At 41.7% G+C, this 22177-nt stretch overlaps 1 protein-coding gene across 1 annotated transcript in view; it reads right to left on the minus strand.

Annotated features, from left to right (window-relative positions):
- Window positions 1–423: 423 nt before the first annotated feature.
- Window positions 424–22177, minus strand: part of CEP55 (centrosomal protein 55) — a 45817-nt gene continuing 24063 nt past the window's right edge. Inside the window, exons 4-9 of the mRNA XM_073596029.1 lie at window positions 20732–20791; window positions 18955–19102; window positions 16466–16770; window positions 11801–11872; window positions 6420–6545; window positions 424–4415 (exon numbers count right to left, since the gene is read on the minus strand). Of these exons, the coding sequence (XP_073452130.1) occupies window positions 4215–4415; window positions 6420–6545; window positions 11801–11872; window positions 16466–16770; window positions 18955–19102; window positions 20732–20791 (912 nt within the window). The 3' untranslated portion in view covers window positions 424–4214. The remainder of the gene's footprint in view (window positions 4416–6419; window positions 6546–11800; window positions 11873–16465; window positions 16771–18954; window positions 19103–20731; window positions 20792–22177) is intronic.

Below are 22177 nucleotides of genomic sequence, written 5' to 3' on the forward strand. Positions count from 1 at the left end.
TATTTACATTATTTTATATTCCTTAATTTTGCACTGTATTTTTACATCATTGTTATCTCACTTACGAGTCTTTAAAGTGTCACGTATACCGCAGCAATCTGTATCCACAGTTTACGTATACTTTAACTGTAAATAGCCAATCATATTTAAAGGGAAATAAAAAAAAAAAAAAAAAAAAAAAGGACATTTGCACCTTGCATGTTGAGATTCCAAAACAAACATTCAGCTTATTCACCAACAATCACTTTGATAAAGAACCAACTGCTTCCAATGCTTTAAAGAAAAAAAAAAAAAAAATCAGCCCCAATTTCTGCATAGAAAGAGACACACACAACATGGTTTATATAGAAATTTTAATTCTCCCCCCCCACATCTCCTACAGAATTAATATTTTTAAAAAGACAGACTTTACATTTCAAATATATTACTGGCTCTGAATATTAAAAAAAAAAAGAAAAAAAAAAAAAAGTAAAAACTCAATCTACAAGCCATGGCACAAACAGTTAATAGCAAAGAAAAGTGCAATTTGTTAAGCATGGACACCCTGTGGCCCTCCAGCTGTTGGATACAAGCTGGGACTTGGTTCCTAAGAAGCTAAAAGGACAAAGTTACACAATCTTGAGGTAAACAGCATGTTCAGCAGCTCATCGGTTCAAGTTACTGCAGAGGAAGACATGGGATCACAGGGCATTGCATAAAATGGAATTACTGTATAGAAAGTCATTCTGCTCCTAGAAACAAACCTCCATTTTCCACCCTGCCCTAGCCCAGTGCTGTGACAGAACATAAGATTAAAGGGGAGCTCTGCCGCTTTATTGGAGTGTATGTGGATCGTATGAATTGATGTGAACCTGACTAGGTCTGAAAAGTGTACACACGTATCTTTGTTTAACCAGATAAACAGATAACATTTTCAGACAAATTATGCAGAATCAGACAAAATACAAGCTGTGGGTATTGTCAACTGAAAAATCAAAGGAGCCGCATGAAAAATGGTCAGCCAAACAGTGACCGCATCCAATCAGAAGCAATTACTGTTCAGGTTTTCAGTCAGCCCTGGGTGTCTGCACACAATAGCCAGCAGTACAGATGCCCCCATCCACCCTGTTTAGCATGGATATGGGGGGGCAGGTCTGATTATTTTTCTCTTGTTCAGCCCACAGGGAACAAGAAAAATGCAGCCATGTTAACTGGCTTTTGCCTTAGGCTTGGTACCTGTGATTCTAGGGCTTGTGATGTTCTGCAGGTCAAGATTAAGGGCTCATTCATACCATGTCCATTGAGCTGCATTGGTAAATGTAGATTAACACAGTGCAAGGACATAATAAGTAATTATTTTCTATGTGCCCTGTTCACACTAAAGCATTGCATTGAGGTGGCTTGCCGTGTGCTGCACCTCACTGCATGTGAATGCAACACCCTACAGTGCATAAAGTTGACTAAAAGTGATACTAAAGCTTAGTTTTTGTTTTTTTAAATAACAAACATGTTATACTTTCCTGCTCTGTGCAAGGGCTTAGCACAATGCAGTCCCAGATCCTCCTCTTCTAGGGTTCCTCGCCAGTGTTCTGGGCTCCTCCCTACTGCCGTGTGCACTCACTCCCTAGCCCTGCTCTGTGTGTCCATAAGACAAACAGAATAGGGCTCGGCCCCACCTCCACTTCCTCCTCACTGGCTGTAATTAATAGCAGCGGGAGCCAATGGCTCCTGCTGCTGCCTCTGAGCCAATGAGGAGGCAGAGAGCCAGGACAGCAGCCACTCTCATGCACATTGCTGGATTGGGCTCAGGTGAATATTAGGGGGTGCTGCAAAAGGAGCTGCATATTGAAGGTTTTTAAAATATAGAATGCAAGAAGGTATATACATTTTCAGGCTTTAGAACTACTTTTGAAAAAAAAAAAAAAAAAGTAAACAATGCGATACTTCACTGTCTCTACACAATGTACACCAGTGTTTTAGCATGCAGGCCGATATGATCAAATCCAAAGCCATGCTCCCTCTTGGCACCAAGGCCCATCCCGTGTCATCAAACTCTCAAATACCAGAGCTTCATTGGACAGTAGGCGCTCTGCTATTAGACATGTGAATGACAGGTCTGGGCGTAGCAGGGAGGACAGTGATACCGATTTCCATCCAGGAAAAAATTTCAGGCCATGCGTAGAGCCCTGACTTTGGATCCAGTTGACTCTACAGGGAGCAATTTAAAAATTAATGCAGGTACCACATCTGTACATAAGTACTGTTAGAACTTTAGGAACTTTTTGGGCTAGGTCATGTGGCTAGGTCATGTTCATTTCATGCTTTGCTCCTGAACGCCAATGCATTAGCAGTAATTCCTGGCCATCTATAGTTTACTTCCTGCTCATTCTTAATGCAGGGGCAAAAGAAGCCACACCATTCCACAGAGGCCCATCCCAGAACACTATTTGCCTAATATACTTCCCTACTTTTTAGCTGCTACTTGCTCCATGCCAAATCAGCCGTCACTCAAAACTCGCAGTATGACTGTCTACACGAGAGTTCCATAGAAACAAATGAGCAGACAGGCAGAGGACATAGGGACAGGTTTCAGGGTGGGTAGGAGTGTTGCTTGTGCTTCTCCTATGGAACCGTAAACCTCTGCTTTAATTTTTAAATAAAAAAACTCAAGCCAACTAGCCCTGTTCAATAATACGAATTCATATTATGTGAAGTAACCCACAGCAACCAATCAGAATCCATCTTGCGCTGACCTAGGCACAGTGAATTATGACTGTTTGCTACACGCTACTGCACTTTATTGAATAAAGCAATAAAAGAAATGCTCAACGTGCAAGCAAAGTAACAGCAATGGCCTTTCAACTTGAAAGTTTTAAGAATTAAAAGAGATGATCATACAGTGAGTGACATTACTATAACAAAATTATTATCCCACTCAAAACCAGTGTGGAGTTCCCTTTCTAAAATCAGTGCACCACAAGAACACAAATTTTCTACACTTAACATTTACAAATAATAATAGCGTCTTTCTAACCCTGATAACTTATCCCAACAATGGTGAATGCAGCTTCAGGGCCTGTCAGTTCTTTAATCTAATAATACAAGAAAGAATTGATAACCTCTCTATACCGACACAAAGTTACATGACGAGTGAAAACATTAATTTCAATGGCAGCTGTTCCAATCAATGCGACTTTTAAAAAGGCTCCTTCACTCCTTTGATGTGACTTAGAGTTCCATACACTCTAATGTAGCATGAAAGTCACAAGCAATTCGTGCTGGAAATCACACGACAATGGAGTTACAGCAGTGTAAACCAATGCTTAAAATGGAACCTACAAATTCTTGCCCCCAATAAAGGTTTTTCAGCTTATGTAAATATACTTAGAGTGTTAAAATGTTTTAAAAAAAGAAAAAATATAATTCTCTTTATATTTTGTACATGATTACAAAATAAAGAGAACTGCGTTTTTTTTTTAAAGTATATTTACATGTGGCATTCGCACATATTTGTAAGTATGCATGCAAAAATACTGACCAGCAACTCAGATTTCCATTACTTTTTTACTGATCAATACACAGAGCACGTTTAGGGACCTGTGTGCAAGGGCACAATGAAAACGATAGGCTGCATTTTAAATCAGTAAAAAAAAAAAAAAAATGCTGTATGCCGGAAAACTGAGTGTTTTCAGGCAGCAGTGTGCAAGAGGCTTTACAGTTCTTTCCGTACAAGGCTATCCTTTTGCACAGACTGACCAAGAAATGATTGACGTGAGAGGACTGTCAGCCAGTTTGACCAATGACTCTTACGAGTTATCTCAGCTGCTGCTCCGCTGGAATGTCAACTCCACTCCACAGCGCTTTACCGCCGACAACGCCCCCGCCCCAGTGTGAAAGGACCCTTACAGATGTAAATAAAAGAATAGGAGTAAAGGGCGATTCCTGTACAGTCAGCTCAAGAAGTTACATGTCAAGAGCAAGTAAACACACAATAGAATGTATGCAGGTGTACACACACAGTATGTGACTTGCCAAATCTCTGTTGTGTGGACTTTGTTCATTTGCATAAAGATTTGAGGAATGGGCAGAAACAGTCTGATGACTTTAGTCAATCCAAAAAAAGAAAAGGAAAAAAAGAAAACCACAAGTACAAAAAAAATGACCGTTATACGTATAAAAAGGAGTGTATTACTACCAACCCCCTTTGACAGCGATGGAAAGCATCAGTCAGTTGCTCAGCTGGTGCAAATGTCAATATGTGAAAGGAGTTCGCGGTGCTGGCTGGTGGGGTACATGGCTTGACAACGCGGGCACTCTAGAAAACTTTCATCAAGGAGATTTTTGGGTTTTGGAGATGGGTATTTCTCTCTCGTGGACAGTTTGTCAAACTCAGATACGAAATGGTTAGATGTATCGACAAAATAAAAGTCACGTTTCTGTGAGAGACCAAAAAAGAAAAATGGATTAAAAGATTTGTTAACTTCTGTGAAAATTTAAATCTCCTGCACATCTCAGAGTGTTTGAAGTAATTACCAGAAACAGGCAATATAGACTGCTTATGTTTGCTGCCCATTGCAGTCACTATTTAGACATTAACTTTATCTTAATAAAGTAGTTAGGCTGTTTATTACCAGAAAGGTCACAGTTTGCTAGATTGCAAAAGGGGGGGGGGGTTTCCACCCAAAAATAGAACGTCCGCTGTCCGGATCTCCCCCCCAGTGTCACATTTGGCACCTTTCAGGGGGGAGGGGAGAGCAGATACCTGTCTAATACAGGTATTTGCTCCCACTTCCAGTGATAGATCGTCGCAGTATCTGCAGCTATCTATGCCATGTCCGCCCCCCTGCCTTCTGGGAGACACACAGGTCCCAGAAGACAGGAGGGACCACTCAGAACGCGCAGCGCAACTCGTGCATGCGCAGTAGGGAACTAGGCTGTGAAGCCACAAGGCTTCACTTCCTAAATTTCCTTACTAGCAATGCCAGTGCCTCCACCCGGAGCTGAGGGACGGGTCGGCTTCAGGTGAGGACATGCAGCTGCAGTATTTGTAGCTGACTTAATTTTTTTTTTTCTTTAGGCGGAACTCCACTTTAAGCTGCCCTTACATGGATCAAAATTCGGCCAGTGTCTGATGATCAGGACGAATTTCAATCCATGTATTGTCATTACCATTCACGAGAAGTCGATTGGGATGAGACTGGTGGAAAATTTCAGTTCGATCAGGGCTGTAGCCAATAGGCTGCAGCCCTGATCGGGGGGTGTGTGAATGGAGGAATCTGTTCAGTTTTTCCCTTCAGCCGGCTGGCTGAACGAACAAACACTAAACCATGTATGGGCAGCTTTAGCATGCATATAAACAATAGATGGCAATCTAATGACATGCAGGGCAATCTATATCCTTGCACAGTTGGCTCTGATCTGGGAAAGGTCTTCTAATTTGTTCAACTGATTGTTTCTCTGACAAAAGCCAGTTGTGGCATTTGGGAGAACCTGGAGAGCTTCATGAGATTTTAACTTAAACTAGGTATTTACAATACATATTTATAGGCAGCTTTAGGAGACTTAAGAATAAAAGAGGTCTCTGCACATTATTACCCCTCCTGCCACCAAGCATCACTGATCTCTGCAGGACTGGAAAGAAACTGCTGGCTGAAGAATCCAACACTTCCCAGGGTGTCACAATTCTCATCTCCCCCTGGGCTCAGTGGTTCAATCCACCAGGTCCTACTTCATAACTATGTTCATTAATACTGTAACATGCTAGCAAGGAAACAAAGCATGCAGCAGGAGACCAGGACGTCAACACTGCCAAACTGTTGGATTCTAAAGATTATTAACCAATAGTTCCTCCTTACTACAGCAGAAATAGGTGGCATGGGTGTAAGGAGAAACAAGCTTTACATTTCTAAATTAAGAGAAAAACACAATTTTAACATCTATATTAGCAACAGAGTTTATTTAAAGTGTAAGTTCACCTTTACAGAAAGGTGAACTTACACTGGACCCCCTCCTCATCCCCCCCGGTCCAGCTAACCTGGAGTCCAGCGATCTCCCGCACTGACAACTCATATCGCCGCTGTATCGGTCCTAGGAATCCCCACGGCTTTCTCTCCTCTTTGCCTGGTGACAGGACAGGCTATGGGGGTTTTGATTGGTCAACGACGACCAATTAGAATATGCTTCTAAACATACCTCCTGACAAGGCACGTTTAAGAGATTAAGCCGAGGGGATTTCTAAGCCCTGGACCGGTGAGGCGGCTATACAAGGTCTCCTAGCGGATGATCGCCACTCTCCAGGTCAGCGGAAAAAAACATCTCAGCTGAATCTCAGGGGTGGGTATATTGTTAAAAACTAAGACAACAGCTGCAGACCAGGCTAGCAGTTGTTTTAGCTGTATGCATATGATAGAAATAAGAACCCAAATAGAACCTAGGCTTACCCCCGGCTCCAGCTTTGTTATCTGGTCCTGAGTCTTACGCAATTCCTTTAGAACTTTATACAGTTGGTGCTGAACGTTCTGCCTGTCAACCTTCTCATTTTCCAAGTCAGCGGTGCACCTCTGGATCTAATCACACAAGAAACAACGTGATAAACCAGCCTCTTTAAAAGTGTTATTCATAAAACTCTTACATTACAAAATGCTATGTACAATATACTAGGTTAGTAAAGGTTGTGAAGGGGTAGGGGGAAAAAAAAAAAAGGGGAGGGAATGAGGTTACAATTCACATGCTAAGAAACAAATATTTTGGTAACATGCAAGACAGATATATAGGTATAATGGTAAATAATTAGAATTTTAAAATGTGTGATCGCAAACACCTTTTAATGCCAACTAACATCATTAGTCTAATGCAAAGCTTTAAAGTACCAAGACGCCAAGTCTCAATGCTGCAAAATCTGGTGCTGTAAAAATATGTTAGCCATTTAAGGATGCCTTTATTTTTCATCTACAATAAACCAATGCCTCTTAACATGGTAAACAAAACAAAATGAGGTTTATGCACAACACAATCTAAACCTCTCACAAAAAGCATAAGTCCGTAAAAAAAATACAAGGATATCTATGAATGATGGCAAGTGACCCACTGTGATCAGCGCGCAGAGGGAAAGCCACTCACACAGATCTGAGGAGGACCAGGAAGATTGTGGCCATCATTTTAGTAGCACTGACTACTATAATGATTGTCTCCTTCCCGAGCAGCCTCTCAAGTATGAGACAGGCATACTTAGATGCACCAATGTGCTTTTGCAATAAAGATCATACACTAGACGAAAGGTTCATCCAAGCAAAGTTTTAAATTTTAAAACTAGAATGAAATGGAGTTTTATAAACTAAATTGAGCAGGCTGAACAGCTAGATCAGGGTGGTTACGTTTAAGGGAATGTGCGCAGCATTATGCCCCGTACACACGGTCGGATTTTCCGATGGAAAATGTGTGATAGGACCTTGTTGTCGGAAATTCCGACCGTGTGTAGGCTCCATCACACATTTTCCATCGGATTTTCCGACACACAAAGTTTGAGAGCAGGCTATAAAATTTTCCGACAACAAAATCCGTTGTTGGAATTTCCGATCGTGTGTACACAAATCCGACGGACAAAGTGCCACGCATGCTCAGAATAAATAAAAAGAGACGAAAGCTATTGGCTACTGCCCCGTTTATAGTCCCGACGTAGGTGTTTTACGTCACCGCGTTCAGAATGATCGGATTTTCCGACAACTTTGTGTGACCGTGTGTATGCAAGACAAGTTTGAGCCAACATCCGTTGGAAAAAATCCATGGATTTTGTTGTTGGAATGTCCGAACAAAGTCCGACCGTGTGTACGGGGTATAAGAGTACACCCCTTTTGAAAAAGTACGATTTTAATCAATATCTCAGAGAACATGAGAACAAAATTGCTCATCTTGTCTCTTCAGAATCCCCATAGGTGTTCGATTGGGTTCAGATCAGGAGACATACTTGACCACAGAATCACTTTCACTCTGTTCTTCAGAAACACAACAGTGGCCTTAGATGTGTGTTTTGGATCACTGTCATGTTGGAAAATTGCATGACGACTAAGGGCACAGAGTGATGGTAGCATCTTCTCTTTCAATATAGAGCATTACATCTGTGAATTCATGATGGATACCATCAATGAAATGCAGTTCCCCGACACCAGCAGCACTCATGCAGCCCCAAAGAAGGACACTGCCACCACCATGTTTCACTTTGTACTCCTCACCTTTGCGACGCCATACAGTTTTGAAGCCATCAGTTCCAAAAACATTTATCTTTGTCTCATCACTCCAGAGTGCAGAGTCACAGTAATCATCTTTTTTAACATGGACCATGGCAAATTCTAGGTGGGCTTTTTTGTACATGAGCTTTTAGGAGAGGCTTCCTTTTTGGGCGACACCCATGCATGCCATTCCTCTGCAGTGTACGGCGTATTGTGTCACGGGAAACAATCGCCCCAGTTTGGATTTCTACTTATTTAGATAACTAAAGTGAACTTGAATGGCGATTTTTTACAACTCTTCTCAACTCCTCCGTGGACGGCCTGGATGTCTCCAAGATTGTTGCAGTTCCATCTTTGTTAAATTTTTGTATCACTTTTGGCAGGATCAGCCAGGTATTTCAGGTGATACAGGGGGCCAAAATTACACAGCACAAGCACTGTTCTGTATAACATGCTTTAACCACTTAAGGACCAGCCTCGTTTTAGATTTTAGGCATTTACATGTTTAAAACAGGTTTTTTTGCTAGAAAATTACTTAGAACCCCCAAACATTACATATGGTTTTTTTTTTTCTAACACCCTAGAGAATAAAATGGCGGTCGTTGCAATACTTTTTTTTGCACCATACAGCGGTCTTATAAGCGCACTTTTTTTGGAAAAAAATTCACTTTTTTGAATAAAAAAAATAAGGCAACAGTAAAGTTAGCCCAAATTTTCTTTATATTGTGAAATATAAGGTTACACCAAGTAAATTGATACCCAACATGTGATGCTTTAAAATTGTGCCCGCTCGTGGAATGGCGTCTTTTACCCTCAAAAATCTCCATAGGCGACGTTTAAAAAAATTCTACAGGTTGCATGTTTTGCGTTACAGAGGAGGTCTAGGGCTAGCATTATTGCTCTCGCTCTACCGGTCGCGGCGAAACCTCACATGTCTGGTTTGACTACCGTTTTCATATGCAGGCACTACTCGTGTATGCGCTCGCTTCTGCGCACGAGCTCGTCGGGACGGGGGTTTTTTTTTTTTTTTTTTTTTTAAATGTATTTTTATTATTATTTTATTTATTTTTACACCATTTAAAAAAAAAAAAAAAAAAAAAAATTGTGTCACTTTTATTCCTATTACAAGGAATGTAAACATCCCTTGTAATAGAAAAAAGCATGACAGGACCTCTTAAATATGAGATCTGGGGTCAAAAAGACCTCAGATCTCTTATTTACACTAAAATGCAATAAAAAAAAAAAAAAAGACATTTGAAAAAAAAATGACATTGAAAAAAAATATGCCTTTAAGAGGAGTGGACGGAAGTGACGTTTTGACGTCGCTTCCGCCCAGCAGTGTCATGGAGACGAGTGGGCGCCATCTTAGCCTCACTTGTCTCCAGGCAGAGGACGGAGACGGACGCGATCGCCTCCGCCGCTACCGACGGCTCCGGATCGCGGCGGAGGGCACCCTCTCCCGCCACTGATAAAAGTGATCTTGCGGCGAATGCGCCGCAGGGACCACTTTTATCAGAAAGAGGACCGCCGCTCAAAAACGGGGATACCAGAGTTATGGTAGCTAGCTGCTGCAATAACAACGATATCCCCCTTCAAAGTTTGGACGTCCATCGGCGTGCGGCGGTCCGGAAGTGGTTAAAATGAGCAGGATCCATTTTTTTTTGGGGGGGTGTTAACAAACGTTTAATGTAACGCCCTTTTATAATCAAACTGTCTGCTGGACACCTGTTTCATGAATAATTATACTCGCCTGTAGAATAATTCTTGTTAATTAGGATTTTGTTGTCTAAAATGTAACTTTCCTCCTAGGACTTTCATTGGGGTGTATTCATAGTTGCAACATGGTCTTCAATGAATTTGTGAGCAAAAATACTGTCTGCCAATTAACCGCTTCCCGACTGCCGCATGCTGATCTACATCGGCAGAATGGCACGGGTGCACCAATAGGGCGCACCTGTACATCCCTTCAGACTCGATGTCTGCCAGTGGCCCGCGACGATGAGAGGCAGAACGGGGAAATGCCTATCAAGAACACGCTGAGGGAAAACATTTAACCCCTTGATCACCCCCTAGTGTTTAACCCCTTACCCTGTCAGTGACATTTACACAGTAATCAGTGGCTATTTTTTAGCTCTGATCTCTGTATAAATGTCAGTGGTCCCAAAATAGTGTCAAAAGTGTGCGATCCGTCCGCCGCAGTCTCAATAAAAATCGCAGATCACCGCCATTACCAATAGAAAAAAAAATAATAATAAAAATGCCAAAAAATCTATCCCCTATTTTATAGATGCTATAACTGTGCAAAAGTTATCGTGTCTAAAAAAATAGGAGATAGATTTATGACTTTTTTTTTTTTTTTTTAAAGTAATGGGGGCAATCTGCGATTTTTATCGGGACTGCGACATTGTGACAGACAGATCGGACACTTTTCGGACCATTGACATTTATACAGTGATCAGAGCTAAAAATAGCCACTGATTACTGTATAAATGTCATTGGCAGAGAAGGGGGTTTACACTAGGGGGCGATCAAGGGGTTAAATGTGTTCCCTTAGTGTGTTCTAACTGTAAGGTGAGGGGACCAAATGGGGGAGGAGACCGATCGTTGTTCCTATATACTAGGAACACACGATCTGTCTCCTCTCCAATGCCAGAACGGGGATGTGTGTGTGTGTTTACACACACCCCCCCATTCTGGCTCTGTCAGGAGCGATTGCGGATGCCTGGCGGACATCGTGGCCACGCGCATCAGCTCCTCAGCGACGCGGCACACGCCCCCTATACCCCTTAAAGCGGCCGCCATACAACTACGGCGATTTACGCAGGGGTGCCATTTTTGCTGCCGTCAAAAAGAGGTTAACAAATCTTGGTTGACATCAACAGCCCACATTTTTGGGAGCATTTTGTAGTATAGTGTCCCATAGAAAAATGTTGATTCTGGGGTGTATTATTTTATACTGAGCACTGTGTATGTATAAATTTAAAAAAAATGAGAGATTTTATATATATATATATATATATATATACACACACACACACACACATATACATACATATACACACACATATATATACACACACATTCTATAACCCCCCCCCCCATCTTTAGTCAGGTAACTATAAGCTTTTGCAAATTAGTGCTTTATATCCCTAGAAATTAGGGATCTACGATTTTATTTTTCCCCACTGAGCACCGACTGCTCTCCTCTTTCCCCAGTTTAAAATTATAGTCCACCTTTCTCACTCACATGGTCACTTTTCACAACTCCCCGTCCTCCACACACTTGCCTGAATTGTGGGTTCTTCTCCCCATACACAACTGCTTTATTTTGAATTCAACGTTTTTCTGCCCACACAGCCATGTCATCCAGTCCCAGATCCATTCATGGGGAGCTGTGAATTGAAAGACTACTAGCCCCATGTGCCAATACAGCATAGATCTCCATAAACAACAAGTTCTGTGATGCCACAGCACTTATAAGTCTGTGGTTTACTCCCTCCAGCTCCAAATCAGGTCCAGGGAAGAGTCTACAGGAGCCTGTGCATTACAGACACAGAATGTAAACATTTATACAAAGAAACAGAACAATCATTCACCTGCTGCTCCAAAGCTGCCACATTCTGCTGGTCCTCTTGCTTCCTCAACAGCGAGTTCTGCATCTGCTCAATCTAGAGAATTTGAAAAATAAAAAAAGACTTCTGTGTTAATTAAATGCTGATAGTTGTGGCACAACAAAAGAAAATAGGTGTATAGTCGCTATTTGGCCGCATCATGAAAAACAAAATCTGTTGCTATGGGTGTAAAACAAGTACAAAGATTAATGCTTACATTTTTGCACACAAAATGCACATGGATGGATACACAATTGACATAATAAATGCTCCCTTTGCACTGCATTTCTGTGAAAATCACATGCGATTCTATGCGGTGCGATTTAAGTCTTTTGGTTTTTTTAATGGCTCAAATTGATTTTGCATCTGCACGAAAAAAGGTGACAGCAGCTTTTTGTTCACACTGGAACCAGATCTCATAGGTGCTTACACCTATGCGATCCAGTTCAGGCAAATGCACTGCGTTTTGCGACCTGCTTTTGGGGTGTCCTCAACTTTTACATGAGCACAGTGCCATTGCTGTGGTGCAGGAAACGCTGCATTTCCTGCACTACATCAGTACATAAGGGTCTGTTGACACTAGAATGCAGTGTGGATGAGCTGCATTTCTGTGTGGCTTCCCGTACTGCATTCCAATTGCATTGCCCTTGCAATCTGCTGCAGGGGTCAGTTCAAAGTTAACGATACCCCAAAAGCAGGTCACAAAACGCAGTGCTTTTGCCCACGCGGTACAAAAGTACCAAGTTAAAAAAAAAAAAAAAAAAAAAAAAAAAAAAAAAATGTACTGCACTATTTTTGGTGCAGTGCGATTTCAGCTCATTAAAAATGAATGAATTGCCCTGCACAGAACTGCATGTAAATCGCACAGGAACTGTGCAGCATTCCTGTGCGATTCACATGCAGTTCCCAGTGTGAATGGGCCTTATTTTTTTTCCTTTTGCCTTGAGAGGTGTTAACATGGGCCAGCCTGATGTGGAGAAGAACCCTTACTCTCTGTGGGAAGTAGTGACCTCTTTCCAGAGATCTTCCACCCCCCTGAGCAAGAGCTCTCTAATGAGCAGAGAGCATGCGATTTTCTAAATGTAGAACTATGCATGTCTGACTCAACAGACCTCTGCAATAATACTGCTTCCCCACAGAATGCAAGGGTGCAGCATTCTGGCAAGGAACAGTCTTTTCTACACAGGCTATGACTGCTTTAGTAAGAAAACTATAAGAATATGAACACACTTGTTTTGATGCATCTGAATTGTAGCAGATTTACATTAATGGTTTATTGGGCTTTAACATCTTTATTTTTATACTTGGCCTGTTTGCAGCTATCATTGTACTTAGTAGTGGACAATAGAGTTGCACCGATAACCACTTTAAGACCGAGTGCAAGTACCGATACTGTTTGTTTTTTTTTTTTTTTTTTTTTTATCTCATTCGACAGTGGCACTAATGAGAGAAAATACATATACATATATACACACACACACACACACACTTCTTTTTTTTTTTTATCAGCCGACTTTGGTGAGATATCAAGGGTCTAAACAGACCCCTGCAATCCCCCTTTGAGACAGTGAAAGGGACTGAGGACACAGATTCCCCAGTCCCTTTCTCTGCAGCCTCAGCTGCACTGAGAATGAATGAACAGGAGACAGTGGCTCCTATTCATTCACAAACGTAAGCATTGTGAAAATAGTTTACGATGCTCAGTTATAAATGGACAGAGTCAGTGATCACTCACCGACTCTGCATTCGAAAAAGGAAGGAGCCGGTAAACGACATTTACAGTCTCCTTCCTTCGATCTCCCTCCTGACAGATCCAGGACATTGGGGGACTGGAGGGGCGCACAGAGGGGGGGACAATGGGTGTGGCGGTGGGGGAGTTTCAAGCAACGACCTCCCTGTATAGATTTCCATAAAGCAGCAGGGAGAGAGAAACAGGAGGAAAAGCGGCTGTCAGCTTCTTTATTGAAATCTCTACAGGGAGATCGGTGCTTGTAACCCCCCCGACGCAATGATCATCCCCAATTGTCCAGGTATCGGGCCAAGTATCAGAAATTTGCTCGGTATTCGTGCAACCCTAGTGGACACCATGGCAGCAGACCAGAAATTATCTGTTCTACACGCCTGAATAATTCAATATACATACACAATAGCTTCTGTAATGCACTGCAACTATGTAATCACTGGCAAAAGACCACAAACTGCTAGAAATAAGCAGCCCCTATATAAAAACTTAGCCAAGCCCAGTCTATTTCCAGTTGCTTGTTGTCCCTGAATATTTTAAAGGAGCCAACGTGCTATAAAAGTATTCGTTTTTGTTTAACACGATTTAGTTTGCTTACTAAAATTAAAATCACGTGTTAAAGTATTTACATGTGTGAACAATAGGGTGTACTTAATGTATAAAGCAAAGTTAAATAACAAATACATGGTGATGTAATGTGCAAACACAGTTAGAACTGGACATGCTACAATATAAAAACAACAAGGGTGGTTCTGGATGCCTTCCAAATTCCATTTCACCAGACAAGAAGAAGGTGTGTGAACAAAGACTACCATCTTCCAATATATAGTTTTTTTAGGAGGAGATTTGCCAAATAAATATAAGTCACCTCTAACAATGGGTGATAGCATGTGTGGCTTGTGCTGTGTTAGTTACAACGCTTACCATCATACATTCCAGATAGCACTGCATGTGCTGAAGCTTACAGTTCTGACGGTAGTACAGCCATTCATGGAACATTCTTTTCACAGAATACAGGGTGTTCTATGAATGGATAAGGGGAGGGTCAATTGAATGTCACAATCTCCTCTAGTCTAATCATGCCCTGCCCTGTTTTTGGTTTGAATAATGCAAGGTGTTTTGTATTCAAGGTGGACGTATGAGTGGAGATTGACCGATTATCACTGTACTTTCACTGGACATTTCTGTGTTAGAAATTCAGCAGTTACAGAACTCTCCAGGATGATTGAAAGTAAAAATCTTACAAAGAAGTATGGGTAAAGCTTTTTAGGGTTAACTTTTCTCAAGGGTGACAGGAGGGCCTTTACATTTGCGCTTTTGTGACCAAGAATTAGCCAGCAGCAACCTATAGCTGACGTCACAGAACCACGTCAGGATCTGGAAGGATCCTGACCATGATGTCAAAAGCCACCCAACTGCCTGATTGACAGCTGGCTTGCTTCTCAACACAAGGCAAAGAGCCAAAGTCAGCTGTGCCCACACCCTCTCTAGTGAGTCTCTAGTGAGTGCTCGAGGGGAACTCTGAAAACTGAGCCATCAGCGTTCTTGAGATCGCTCAGTTCTTGGTTTTAGAGTCCACATGGGAGAGCTGCAACATCGCACCAATGTTACAGCATTGAGGGGAGTATACAACTCCTTGCATTAAATCAGAGGTGATTTAACATTGCAAATGCCCCCAAACCAGCCCTCCCCCAGTTCAGTTTTAATCAATGCAAAAGGTGCCAAATACAGGGCAATCTCAGAACAAAAACTGTCTGCAAAAGACTTGAGACTGGGGCGGAGGTTCACCTTCCAGATACAGCCGGAGCTAAAATGGAATGTTTTAGATCAAAGCATATTCATGTGTTAGAATGGCCCAGTCAAAGTCCAGACCTAAATCCAATTGAAAATCTGTGGCACGACTTGAAAATTGCTGTTTACAGATGCTCTCCATCCAATCTGACAGAGCTTGAGCTATTTGGCAAAGAATGGGCAAAAATGTCACTCTCTAGATGTGCAAAACTGGTAGAGACATCCCCAAAAAGACTTGCAGCTGTAATTGCAGTGAAAGGTGGTTCTACAAAGTATTAACACTCTTTCACATTTATTTGTAAAAGATGTTGAGAAACACTTATTTTCCTTCCATTTCACAATTATGTGACACTTTGTGTTGGTCTATCACATAAAATCCCAATAAATTTACGTTTTTGGTTGTAAAATGACAAAATGTGGAAAATTTCAAGGGGTATGAATACTTTAACGCACTTTATAAGGGGGCCATTGTTGCTTATGAATGACAGGCACTGCGTTGAGACCAGAGGAAGCAGTCATTGCTAGAAGTTTTATATTAAAGCTGGATATTCAGGAAACATAAGTGTATTGGGGGGGGCAACACACACTGATCTAGCCCCCCACCACCACCCAAATAAAATGATTCTTTAGATACCAAATGTGGGCATACAACGTCTCATCAAGTGCTTCAGCACTATTTACATATTGCACTTCTTTTTATATTGTCTTGCATGTACATGCACCAGCTTTTGCCACGGAGAACGACAACAGTCATACCTGACAGTTATTCTTGGTGGCCTGACCCCATGTTCAGCTTTACACATGCACAAGACTATAACAAGGGAAGGAGCTGAAGGAGCAAACCTGCCCAGGGCCCTGGCAATCTAGATCGTGATTAGTGATGGTTAAGCAGACAGGGTCATTTTTATTTTATTTAAGAAACACTACTGCGATTGGAGCTATTCTGTTCCAGATAAGCGCAAGTATAAAGTGTCAACCAACCACAAACAGCATTCTATACACAGTTCTTTCTCTGCACAGAAAGTCAATAACTAAGCAGATGCAGAAAGAAGGGCTCACATTTATAACATCCATTTTTACACTTCAGATCCCAGCTAGAAAAATCAAAGTGTTTATACCTGAGAAGAGAGCTCAGAGTTCTTCCTCTTCTCCTCTTCATACATTTCCCGATACACATCCAGTTCTCTCTTCAGTCTCTGCATCTTGTCCCTTAGATGTCTGCGGTCATCATCCCGCTGCTGCCATTCGCTCTCAGTTCGTGATTTCAAGGCGATTGACAAATCTGCAGCCTCTCTCTTCTTCTCTTCAAGTTTCATTCTCATTTCAGAGAGTTCGGAATTTAACTGCTCTGTTATCTGACGTTCTCCATCAAGATCTTTTCTGGCAGCAAGAAGAAGCCGGTCATAATATTTCTGTTTATCATCTTCAAAAAAAAAAAAAAAAGACAGACAAAAACCATTATCCAAAATGGAAAACTTGTTAACTTGTTACATTTTTGCCATAATTAAAAAGGCTAAAAACATTGTGGGAAGCATCAAACCCATTGAGAGATTTCCAATCCATTCTTGTCCTTGTAACCACCCAGTGGGGACCCAGAGAGCAATATAATATTTGACAGAGGATAAACTAGCCAGAATGATGGCGATTGCTGGCAGTAGTAGGAAAAAAAAAAATTGTAAAGCAGTCTCAGCGTTTGGCTACTTTCACACTGGTTTGCATAAAAACTGCCTGTAATGGAGCGGTTTTGCTGCACTTTTCCATTCATTTTAATTGGGAGAAGCATTTTTGGTGCAGTTTTTTTTTTTTTTAACTCCCCAAACATGCTTAAAAAATGCTGCAAGCAGGAATTTTTACACTGCAATGGAAGCACATTGCCCCAGTGTGAAAACATTCATAGATTTTAAAAGGAAGCATTTTTCTTGGGCTTGTCATACATTTTATTTTACCCAAAAGTGCTTGAAAAACTCCTGTGTGAAAACAGCCATAGGGCACCTTCACACTGGTTTGCTTTAAAACTACCATTAAAATGCCTATGCGTTTAATGGAGCATTTTTTGCAGCGTAGTTTTTTTTACAGGACAAGGTGACTCAAAAACTGCACCAAAAATGCTTAGTGGGGGCGTTTTTGAGGCGGTTCCCATTCATTTCAATGGGGAGAAGTGTTTTTGGTGCGGTTTTTTTTTTTTTTTTTTAGCTCCCAAATCATGCTTCAAAGATGCTGCAGGCAGGATTTTTTTTTTCACTGCAACAGCGCACCGCCCCCAGTGAAAACATTCATCGATTTTAAAAGGGAGGCATTTTTCTTGCGCTTTTTTTTGTACGCAAAAGCAATTTAAAAATTCCTCAGTGTGAAAGAGCCCTTAGAGCTTGCTGGCTAGAAAAATCCTCTGGGGGGGGGGGGCATCTGTGGCCCTAGCATGTTCTGCTCTAATAAACCGAGTGCTCCCAAGTTAAAAAACAAAAACAAATAGTGTTGCTAATATGATATGCTAGTAATCTGTCACCAGGGCAGCCTGTCAGTGTATAGCTGTGAAATATGGGAGAGCTTCCATTTACCAAATTTATTTATTTTTTTTTAAAGTAGTGGCAATAAGAATGTTATCCTGAATACACCAATTTGAAAGTCACTGATCTGGAAAAAGCATGAACAGGAGTTTAGACTTCAGTGTCCACGCATGTCCCAGGTTATTGAATGTCAAGAAAGTAACACCAGGATCATGACAGCAGACCCAAATCCTACACCTTGCAACACAACTTAGCAATGCCAGCTGGTTAGAAGGACAGTTCACAATCAGGCTCGGATGGTGTTCTGTTTCAGGTAAAGGGACCTCATGGAAATGGTTTAGCAAACTTAACTGTTTAGCTAGATTGATCAAGTTAGGTGTCAATAGTAGGCTAACAGATGTAAGGAATATTCTTCACAAATTTTGCTCGTTTCCTGGGGAAGCATAAAAACACAAGGAAAGTGAGGTCTATGCCGGAACTCTAAACAGTGAGATAACAATTGATGTATGCAGACCAGCCACTTTCTCATTAACGGAGCAATTTTTTATCATTTTCTAAACCTAATGGATAGTTCCAAAAAAAACAAAACAAAAAAAAAAAAAAAAAAACTATAGGACAAAAATTACTTATATTGCTGTTACAAGGAATGTAAATATCCCTTGTGACAGTAGTAAGTGGTGACAGGTACTCTTTATGGAGGGATTGGGGGTCTTAGACCCGATCGAAGCCCAATCCGAATGTGCGTGTCTCAGCCTGGGTGGTGGCCGCGCCAAAGGGTGTCTCGGGCCTCCCACAATCATGGCAGCCCCTGTTAGCGGGCATCCACTCACCTGCTGCCTCCACGTCCCTCACCTTGTTGTGTCACTGCCGAATCACCAGCCGTCCCATTAAGGTGAATGGGACTGTTGGTAAGTCAACAGTGGGTCAGAGGAGGAGCCACTGTGGGACAGATGACAGTTGCTGTTTAAAAATGATGGATTTAAATCAAGTTGATTTAAAGCAAGCCTTTTTACTAGCGATTTAAATCAAATCCACCCTGCTGCTTTGACATTGCATTTTTTTTTTTTTTTTTGGGCAATACATGCAGAAATCAGGAACTGCACCATCACTGCTGATCTCCTTGTTCTGCTGTTTGTCTTGCTTCGTGCTGTCCACCTGCTGCTCCAGATCGAAAATTCTGGCCATCAGTCCCTGGACATAGGCTTCGCGTTGCTGGTCATACACCAACCACTGCTGGTTCTTCTCTAGAGCCTGAAAACATAGGAAAAAACAAAATTGAAACAGTTAATTATAATGGAAACTGAAGAGATGTATTGTAAGGTATATAAAAAAAAAAAAAAAAAAAAAAAAAAAAAAAAAACACCACACAGCGTATGGGGTCTGACTAATGAAAACCCATTTTCAACCTATCTGCTAAATTAAATTAATCTCTGGCAAACCTTCTACATTGATCTCAGGTGTGAATGGGGAGCAGGGGTGTTAAATTTGGTATTATCTCTCTCGCTCATACTGGTCACTGGAAGTTCAACATGGCACCTCATGGCAAAGAACTCTGAGAATCTGAAAAAAAGAATTGTTGCTCTACATAAAGATGGCCTAGGCTATAAGAAGATTGCCAAGACACTGAGCTGAAGGATGGTGGCCAAGACCATGCAGCTGTTTAACAAGACAGGTTCCACTCGGAACAGGCCTCGCCATGGTCGCCCAAAGAAGTTCAGTGCACATGCTCAGCACCATATCCAGAGGTTGTCTTTGGGAAATAGAAGTATTAGTGCTGCCAGCATTGCTGCAGAGGTTGAAGGGGTGAGGGTTCAGCCTGTCAGTGCTCAGATCATACGCCGCACACTGCTTCAAATTGGTCTGCATGGCTGTCATCCCATAAGGAAGCCTCTTCTAAAGATGATGCACAAGAAAGCCCCCAAACAGTTTACTGGAACCATGTCCTGTGGTCTGAGGAGACCAAGATAAACTTATTTTGTTCAGATGGTGTCAAGCGTGTGTGGCAGCAACCAGATGAGGAGTACAAAGACAAGTGCTGCCGGCACTGGGGAGCTACAGTTCATTGAGGGAACCATGAATGCCAACATGTACTGTGACATACTGAAGCAGAGCATGATCCCCTCCCTTCGGAGACTGGGCCGTAGGGCAGTATTCCAACATTATAAATGGCCCCAAACTAACCTCCAAGACGACAACTGCCTTGCTAAAGAAGCTAATAGTTAAGGTGATGGACTGGCCAAGCATGTCTCTAGACCTAAACCGTATTGAGCATCTGTGGGGCATCCTCAAATGGAAGGTGAAGGAGCGCAAGGTCAGGATTGCAGGATCCAGACAGCAGCATACTGCAAGCCCTCTCCAATCTTGTAGCTCCCATAGCAGCCTACAGTGACAGATTTTGAACGACACCTGGCTTTGCATAGTATTCAGTAATGAGATTATTTCTCCCTCTCACCCGTGGAGGTTTGATATAAGTACACAGGACAGAGATACGAGTTTATAACTAAAGCACACTTTTCAGGAGCAAACTAGCGATTTAGCCCAATTCTTTCTAGATCACGTAACATCTAAGCCCAGTGTTGTCCAAAGGGGGATCATCAATAAAAAAAATCCTTTCCAGCTCTAGCTAAAACCAGATGGGAAAGCAATCAAGTCAATTTTCTTTGTCTCAGTCCAGAGCAGACAGTCCTGCAATCATGGGATTACTGCAACTCATTTATTCAGCAGGTCAGATGGGTCACAACCACATCTGGAAAAGGAATGTTTGCACTGCTTTAGTCTTTAGAAATAATTTAAAATTGGTCACCTGTTAACTTTTGCACAGTCTTTGTGCTTTATCATCATACAAAAGAATACTGACATTTAAAGAACTGATATACTCACATCTTTCAGCTGCGCTTCCAGAATCTGGACATTACTCAGAGTTACCCCTTTCGGTGTGTCCTGCAGAGAAACAATTATGCAAGTCCCATAATCATAAAAAGGTGAGAACAAATGTAAAATGATTCATGGTACTGTAGATCCTAGATTGCTGATTGAGCTGTTCTACCACTGGCAAAAGTAGGCCCTATTTACACGTTTGTGTATTTAAATGTGTGATAACGGTGCCGTGACAGTCAAATTGTATCTTTTCTCATCTCTGTACTTGCGTGTTCAGCACTATTAGAACACAGCCCTTATTTTCAAGAACTTAAGGCAGAACTGAAGGAAAAACATGGTTTTCAATTTTGTGTTTACAAACTTTTTATTGAACAATTATAATTTAAAAAAAGAGTTACATAGGAGATCATATAGAAGTAACAATAATACATGCGATTAAAACATTACTTCCAAGAGTAAACAAAATAATATGATATAATAAATATGTTTATATGGTTTTTCATTTTGGATGGAGTAAGGAAGGGTTAGAACTCTTCTTCTAGAACTTTTCATGTTTTTTTGCCATCTGTGTCCCATTGGAGAGAGTTCCCTTCTCTTCTGTTCCCACAGCCAAAACAGGAAGCGCGAGGAAATCCTTAGTGGTCACCAGAACTAGCGTCCCCCTTGGTAGATTTTCCCTTCATTCTTGTTTGGCTGTCGTCCCCGAAGGAAGCCTCTTCTATAGATGCACAAGAAAGCCAGCAAACCGTTTGCTGAAGACAAGCAGACTAAGGACATGGATTATTGGAACCATGTCCTGTGGTCTGATGAGATCAAGATAAACTTATTTGGTTCAGATGGTGACAAGCGTGTGTGGCGGCAACCAGGTGAGGAGTACAAAGACAAGTGTGTCTTGTCTACAGTCAAGCATGGTGTTGGGAGTGTCATGGTCTGGGGCTGCACGAGTGCTGCTGGCACTGGGGAGCTACAGTTCAATGAGGGAACCATGAATGTCAACATGTACTGTGACATACTGAAGCAGAGCATGATCCCCTCCCTTCAGAGACTTGCCCACAAGCATGTATTCCAAAATAACAACCCCAAACACACCTCCAAGACTACCACTGCCTTGCTAAAGAAGCTGAGGGTAAAGGTGATGGACTGGCCAAGCATGTCTCTAGACCTAAACCCTATTGAGCATCCTCAAATGGAAGGTGGAGGAGCGCAAGGTCTCCAACATCCACCAGCTCCATGATTTTGTCATGGAGGAGTGGAAGAGGACTCCAGTGGCAACCTGTGAAGCTCTGGTGAACTCCATGCCCAGGGGGGTTAAGGCAGTGCTGGAAAATAATGCTTATAAAGTGATCTCGCACAGAAATAATTCAACAAGTAAAGTGCGATGTGCAAACAATGGAAATAATTAAAGTCTCAAAAGGATAGGTAGGTGGCTCCAGCAAGGAACATTAAAAA

Source organism: Aquarana catesbeiana, linkage group LG08, assembly GCF_042186555.1.
Source record: "Aquarana catesbeiana isolate 2022-GZ linkage group LG08, ASM4218655v1, whole genome shotgun sequence".
NCBI lineage: Eukaryota > Metazoa > Chordata > Amphibia > Anura > Ranidae > Aquarana > Aquarana catesbeiana.